The sequence below is a fragment of the Hippocampus comes genome, unplaced genomic scaffold, assembly GCF_001891065.2.
Source record: "Hippocampus comes isolate QL1 unplaced genomic scaffold, H_comes_QL1_v1.1 scaffold155, whole genome shotgun sequence".
Lineage (NCBI taxonomy): Eukaryota > Metazoa > Chordata > Actinopteri > Syngnathiformes > Syngnathidae > Hippocampus > Hippocampus comes.
Window position 1 is genome coordinate 2,196,503 of NW_017804967.1, and position 7,968 is coordinate 2,204,470.

The 7,968-nt window shown below is 43.9% G+C and overlaps 1 protein-coding gene across 2 annotated transcripts; it reads left to right on the forward strand.

The window, feature by feature from the left end:
- Window positions 1–3,671: 3,671 nt before the first annotated feature.
- LOC109525706 (homeobox protein orthopedia B-like) lies at window positions 3,672–7,962 on the forward strand. 2 transcript variants are annotated; one of them, XM_019886450.1, is made up of 3 exons: window positions 3,672–3,985; window positions 4,268–4,683; window positions 7,415–7,962. In XM_019886450.1, the coding sequence occupies exons 1-3, from the start codon at window positions 3,910–3,912 to the stop codon at window positions 7,916–7,918; spliced, it is 996 nt and encodes a 331-aa protein (XP_019742009.1). In that variant the 5' UTR covers window positions 3,672–3,909; the 3' UTR covers window positions 7,919–7,962. The 2 variants fall into 2 exon arrangements, with proteins under 2 accessions (XP_019742009.1, XP_019742017.1); XM_019886458.1 differs by having other exon boundaries at window positions 3,672–3,946.
- The last annotated feature ends 6 nt before the right edge of the window (window positions 7,963–7,968 follow it).

Sequence of the window (7,968 nt, forward strand, 5' to 3'; positions counted from 1 at the left end):
CCGCGACCCTCTTCAAAATAGATGGATGGATGAATTAAGGGTTAGGTTCTGCAGCAGGGGTAATTTCTTTTTGAAACGTCATAGCCATTAAAATTCATATTCTGCAAGCTCTTACAGGTCAAATGTGAAAAGAAAAAATGAAAGCATCTCAAAAACCTGATGCAGAAGAAAAGAAACTAAATGCATTTTTACATCTGCGTCAAAAACACATGAAGGGACACATAGAGCCTTCCCTGAATAAAATTTGCTGTTGACTGGTGTTATGATTCAGTTCCTGGTTTGGTTCAGAACATATCAGAAAAGTGCATGGTAAAAAAATAATGTTTGTCATTGTTTTACAAAACATAAGCAGATTTATTAAAAAAAAAAAACAAAAAAAAACAAAAACAAAAAAAACATAATCAGTCTGCTTTCGTGGATGACGACAGAAATTGTACAAGGTTTACTGGTGAGAAGCCGAAATTTTGAGGATTTGGAAAGTTTGATTATTAGTTGTAGATTCATCGTTGCGCCTCTAATGTTTTAAATGTTTTAATAAGTCTGCGTTATTATTTAGGCCATGGCGCAGGTGTACCTAATATTGTGGCCTAATGACTCGATTTTTTTTTTGTTTTTTGTTTTTAATAACCCCTCCGCCACACACGCACATGCACGCGCGCCGCAATTCAGCCTCTGCGTGCCACACTCCTCCTCTTCATCATTAAGGAAATGGCTCTTCTTTGCTGATTATTTTATTTGGAGCCTGTGATTACCGCCATGTGCAAGAGATCACGCAGTACTGGGGAGCAGGCGAGGGGCGGCGGGCCTAATTGGGGCTCGGGATGCACGCCGTGTTGCAGCCAAACTGGATGGCCGGAGAGGGAAGCCTGTCATGAGGAGTGGAAGGGGGGCTGCAGGGGGGGCGGGGCGAGGAGGGTGGGGGGGGTCGGATGTACTCATTGGACCGTCGTCAAATCACCTGCACACACACAAATGCCATTTCAACCATTTCTGTATAGATGGAACATCGATTTACCCCCTTCAGCGAGTGAATGCGCGTGTGCCTCAAAAGTGTTCGGCCTAATACAATCAAAATACGGTGTCTATAGTCCCGCGTTTATCCGTTTTTTTCTTTTGCGCAGTGGATGGAACGCAGTCGAGGTGACCAAAAAAAAAAAAAATGGCGCTCACGGAAAAGTTGATCTTATTGCTCGACAAAATTGCATTTGTTTTTTGGGGGTTTTGTTTTGTTTTGTTTTTTTGTGTGTGGTGGTGTATGTTCATTCAAAGTGTGTCTCTTGGCGTGTAAACAGTCCCGCGTGCACTCAGATGCGCCGCATTAACCCGCGCGGATTGCGCGCGAGTGTTTCCACTGCAAAGCAGAAAGATTGATGTGGTCCAGTTAGGGAGGCTGAGTGAGACATAGAGCCCGTACAAGTGTCTCGCTCTTATTACGCCAATAAAGGCAAGAGTCGCAGGCGCCAACAGCACAAGAGATTCCTACTGATTACTTTGCCTTCTTCGCCTACAACAAAACAGCAATTTTCGCACTCGATTTCTGGCACCCATCCCCAAAATATCAAACATGAAGACCAATATAGACTATCCTTAATTACTATTTTTTTTTTACTCCTGTGTGATAATGATACAGATGAAAAATGAAAAATTGTGGCGCTTGTGTGAAATTATTTTAAACATTTCACCGAGTGCCTCATAAAGTGTTAATCGCACTATTTGCATTGGCATGGTCTTTATTACATTTATTACGCTCTTAAAACAGAATATCCATTTATTATCATGACTGTTGTCTTCATATATTAATTTATTAGACCTACATTGGAAAATCACAGTACCATATGGACATGCTTTAATGATGATGAACATGGTTGCGTTGCTATATTATTTTTTGTTGCTTTTGTTATTGTACAAAATTGTGACGGTTAGCTGTAGTTTTATTTTTAACTTTCTGTCCGAACCGGATTTTACTAGTCTTCGGACCCCTTTCAGAACCTTCTCATAATAATAATAATAATAATAATAAAACAAACTTGGCTTCACAATCCCTTTCCTCCTCTTCCCTCACTAAATTCACGGCCCCTCATGATGATGATGATGATGATGATGATGAAGTTCTGGATCCCTCTTCATCCCCTGCACGTACCGGTCCATTTGCTTGCGTTTTTTCCACGCTGCGCTGCTTCTTTGCATCGGTCTTTATTACATTTATTACGCTCTTAAAACAGAATATCCATTTATTATCATTACTGTTGTCTTCATATATTAATTTATTAGACCTACATTGGAAAATCACAGTACCATATGGACATGCTTTAATGATGATGAACATGGTTGCGTTGCTATATTATTTTTTGTTGCTTTTGTTATTGTACAAAATTGTGACGGTTAGCTGTAGTTTTATTCAATACACATCCGATGTAATTATGCAAAGTAAAGCAGTAAATGTGCTATATTGTATTTGGCATTGTGAGAATCATACTGCAAGTCATATGTCATGTATTAATATCGTCATATATAATAATAATAATAATAATAAAACAAACTTGGCTTCACAATCCCTTTCCTCCTCTTCCCTCACTAAATTCACGGCCCCTCATGATGATGATGATGATGATGATGATGAAGTTCTGGATCCCTCTTCATCCCCTGCACGTACCGGTCCATTTGCTTGCGTTTTTTCCACGCTGCGCTGCTTCTTTGCATCCGGACAGGTTGAGTACAAAGCACCATGTGGAGGTTCGAGAGAGAGGGAGAAAGGACTCCTCGCTCGGACGCGCCCTTTGTCAAATCCCGGGCTGTGCTGCTCCATTCTCCGGCCTCAACCCGAACATCTGCCCCGGGAAGAAAAAAAAAAAATCCCCCCCCCCCCACCGCCCCCTAAAATACAAAATATTCAAAATCCCCCACGCGCCACGCAGCCTTCACGGTGGGTAGACGAGTTTCAGATCAATGCTTGTCCCCTCTTTTTTTAATTGTGTAACAGTCCTTCTTATGGACGCCCCCCCCCCCTGCAAGACGGGGGCAAGCGTTTAGGCTCCTGCACGTCTGATTTAGTTCCAAGCAAAGCGGGCCTAAATGGCTCTAATTGCCAACGCCTTGATGAAAAGTCGATGGGAGTTAAAGCGGTCCGATCACTAAACGGAGCCGCGATCCATCTGTACTCCTTTATTTATTTATTTCCTCCATTTGTCTCCACAAATCACCTGCCAGCCGGGACCGGGACGCATATTTGTTTTGTTTGTGCAACCGTTTAAAAAAGAAATCATCTGGCTCATTTGCATGCATGCACTTGAGTTTTAAATTCACATCCCCGGATTGTTATTTGTTATCGATGTTGCGTGCACACTCGCCGTATAGTGCAATTGTTTTGCAATTTGACATTAATTCCGCTCTCTCTTTTTCTTTTTTTTTTTTATATTCTAAGTGGGGACATTTCACGCGTGTGTTCATCTCGCAAGCAGGTGTCCCGCAGCCCTCGCACAGATTAAACAAACACATTAAGACGTTTTAACGTGGAATAATTTGAGCATGAAAAAGCTAATAAATCAGAGGATGGTATGGCAGAATTAAATTGTAGTGCTTTTTTTTTTTACGCGTGCGCGTTGGGTCTGGGCGCGTGCGTACCTTTAAAATACACACACAACAAGAAAGGTGGGTGGGGGTCTGGGTGTTTGGGGGTGTCGGTTGGGTCCAATCCTTGCCTCTGATTGGTTCTTATTTGAGGAAGCTGACGGCTTGGCTCCACTAATAAGCGCCTCCCAGCCTTCTAAGGGCCATTATAATGCAAGAGACCTCCTTTTTTAAGCACAAAGCGAATTTTCCTTCATTTACAACATCTATGCCCCTTAAATTGCCCCCGAAGTTAGTAGGAGCGTTTTTCCCGGACCTCTTTTCGCCCTGGAGCGCTACGCGATGCTCTCCCACGCCGACCTCCTGGATGCTCGGCTCGGTGAGTTCTCGGCTCTCAACCCGGGAGCTAAACTCCACTGTAAGACTTAACTTCTTATTTATTTCACCTTGTGTGTGTGCGCGCTCGTCTGTGTGTGCATGCGTGTGTGTGTTTGGGGGGGAAGATCAATTGAGTGTGTATTTAATTACGCGTAAGTGTTTTTGTAGAATTAGGAATCATTTGACAGCATAAATGTGATTAAGACACCCAGCTAAATTAGGTTAATTTATTATTTTTATCATGATTTTGGTTCCATTAGTGGGTTGTTTTTTTTTCTTTCTTTTTAAAGACATGCATTGACACTCTGTTTATTCTTCTCAGGGATGAAAGATGCTGCAGAGTTACTCGGACATCGAGAGGCTCTCAAGTGTCGGCTCGGCGGCGGGGTGCCGGACCAGGGCCATCCGGGAGACATGGCCCCGGGTTCGGACTCCGTGGAGGGAGCAACTCTCTTACCCGGCGAAGACATCACCACCGTGGGATCCAACTCGGCCGGTATGCCGGTGAACGGGAAAGAGCCGGAGAAGCAACAACAGCAGCAACAGCAACAGCAGCAGCAGCCCCAGCAGAGCTCGGGCGGGCAGGCCAGTCAGCAGAAACAGAAACGGCACCGAACCCGCTTCACGCCGGCGCAGCTCAACGAACTGGAGCGCAGCTTCGCCAAGACCCACTACCCGGACATCTTCATGAGAGAGGAACTGGCCCTGAGGATCGGCCTGACCGAGTCCAGAGTCCAGGTAAGCCTTTGAAATAGCGTAGGATTGAAGGACTGAAAACTGATGCAGCAGCAATGCAAATCTCACGTGTAAGGTTCCAATGAATCATTTCGGAATCATATCAAACGTACTCAGTGTTGACTTCGTCTTCAACCGTTTTCTTCCATGCGCATTTGATTAAATAACCCTGAAAATCGTCAGAATCACGAAGTGGTCAAGTTAGTTTTACGTGAACAAAATAAAACGTTTAAATGCAGCCTTTAAAAAAAAAGTTGTTTTGTGTCGCTGTCCGTTGTGCTGAAGCAGCGCTGCAAATAGTTCAACACTAAACACCCGCGCACTGCGTAGGAAATGGGGGGGGGCGAAATAGAGCAGAAAAAAAATGAATCTTATCATTGTCAAATCTGTCGAAATGAAAATCTAACTTAAATCGTTGATCATTCGCCGCAAAAAAAAACAAAGTCACCAATTTCTTGTCAACCAGCTCATAAGAGTTCTCAAAATGCCAGTTTAATAGCTCGATTCGATTTTTGTGTTTAATCAAGCAACGCTTTACTATTTCCAGTGTGTATTTTCCAACCCCCAAAAATATCATTGAAACTACTTTTAATATGCAGTCGCGCTCTTAAATTTTACGTCATTCCTCAGAATGTGAACAGGCAAAACACATTTTTTCGATTCGAATGAAACGAAGTCATTCCAGAATAGCGCAATGATCAAACATTACAAAAAATATATATATAACAATAATAATTAGTGATAATGTCCCAAGAAATTGCCAGTATTTCACAAATTCTGCTGGGGCGGTGTGTGTATATGAGCACAACCGTCCTATAAGCACACACTCGATGAAAACGACCGATTTTTCACCGCCACTTGAACGTTAAAACAGAAATTGTACAACACACACACACACACACAAAAAGAAAGAACAGGAAATTATCTGCACACGTGTTTGTTTCTACAAGCGTAATATTGACTTGCAAAGAAGACAGCAGCCACTTTCCGGTCTTATTTATGATCACGGCCAACATGTTTTTTAGCAGCCAAGTGGAAACCGCATGCAAATGATCCCACGGAAACGATAAAAGTCGTCCAATCGTTAGTAGTCACCTAGATTCGGTCACGTGGTCGTCCTCAAATATTCCATCATGAAGCTCTTAATAGGACCCGAGAAGAATATCTTCTCTTTTTGAAGGAGGGGGTTGGGGGGGGGGGGAATGAGGGATTGCATTTGCTTTCTCCTAGTCGTGTAATAGCCTCGGGTGGTGCGTCACGCGTGGCTGCGTGGAATGAGAGCAAGTTTATCACAGCCCAGCGTGATGAAATCTTCACGAAAGCCACGCGTGTTTTTTGGGGGGTTCTGGACGCGTAAACTGTCCACTGCAAAACGTGCGTTACGTTGGTATTATTGTTTTGTTTTGTTTTGTTTTGTTTTCGGAAAAGCGGAAAGGGAACGTGACATTTTAGGTCGCCCTTCACAAACGCCTGCGATTAAAAACAAATCGATTGCTCTAATCATCTGGTACACTTCCATAAAAATATTTAAATGATGGAAAGGCACGTCTATTTTCTTTCACGTTTGGTGACATGCTCACATTTCCTTGACTAAAAAAATAAATATATAGAATTGTGATTTATTGATTGGCCACTCAAGGTCACTTTCGGAGGCAACGACAAATAGATTTTTGGGGGTGTATTAATTTAATCTGCATTGTCACCAAGTGACCGATAAATGAGTAATTGTTATTTCTGTCAAATTTGATGACTTTAGTGTGACGTTACAAATACGAAAAGGGGTTACTTATTTATTTTCCCACGGTTGCCATAGTGAGGTATTTATTTCCAGTAAAATTCACAACAGTAGACAGTATTCTGTCTATTGTGTGACAGCAGAATCTTTACTAAATATACATAACAATTACAGCATGGTTGAAGGTGAATATATTTTTATTTCAGCAATTACGTACTTACATGCATGTGATAATATTCAGATTGCCGGCCAGCCCTGTGAGTTGCTTGAAGGTGCAATTATATTTCTTTTACTTCTTTTTTTTAACGACGTCCTGTAATTTTGTGGACGATTAACATGCACCACATCGTTTGATTATTTATTCCTTCGAGACAAAAGACTGCAGCATATTTTGCAAGACGCTAGCTTGATGGATAGATAGACAGATAGATAAAGAAATGACGAAATTCAAATGCAATCTTTTGCAAGGTAATAAAAAATAGTAACAGTAAGCAAGTAAAACTAAATATCAAAGTTAGTCTCGACGTATGTATGTTAGGTACAATATAGTATGTAGCCCTTACACATATGTAAAAAAAATATACTGTGTGTATATATATATATATATATAGTATGTGTGTGTGTGTGTGTGTGTGTGTGTGTATATATGTACACACACACACACACACATACACACACACACACAACCACGGAAAAAAAAGAAAACGATTGCCTTTTTGGGCCATTTTGACCATTAGTCATTATCGACTATTGGCTCGTTATCTTTATTAAATATATAACGATAAATAATAAAACTGTGAACCCTTTGGAGTGGACTATATTTTTTTCCTGAGCTGCACGTATGGATCCCGAAGACAATACTCGTCCAAACGTAAATACTGGCGGTCCCCAAACTCAATGGAGATTTATAGCGTGCGGCGCCGTTGAAATGAGGCAGCGGTGCGTCTCGAGCACGCGGCGCATCCCGGTGTGACCGCTCGTTGTCCGTTGGGCCCGCAGGTGTGGTTCCAGAACCGGCGCGCCAAGTGGAAGAAGAGGAAGAAGACCACCAACGTGTTCCGCGCCCCGGGCACGCTGCTGCCCACGCCGGGCCTGCCGCAGTTTTCAGCGGCCGCCATGGAGAACAGCCTGTGCTCCTTCCACGCCAACGACTCGCGCTGGGCCACGGGCATGCCGGGCGTGTCGCAGCTCCAGCTGCCGCCGGCGCTCGGCCGCCAGCCGCCGGGCATGGCGCAGTCGCTGTCGCAGTGCAGTCTCGGCCACGGGCCGCCGCCCAACTCCATGGGGCTGTCCAACGGCCTCTCGTCCAACGGCTCCGGCCTGCAGTCGCACCTCTACCAGTCGCCTTTCCCCAGCATGTCGGCGTCGCTCTCCGGCCCCACGAACGTATCGGGCTCCCCGCAGCTGTGTAGCTCCCCGGACAGTGACATGTGGAGAGGGACCAGCATCGCGTCCCTCCGGCGCAAGGCACTCGAGCACACAGTGTCCATGAGCTTCACTTAGTGACTTGTACAAAGGCCAAAACACGCAGACCCCCCCCCCCCCCCCTTTTT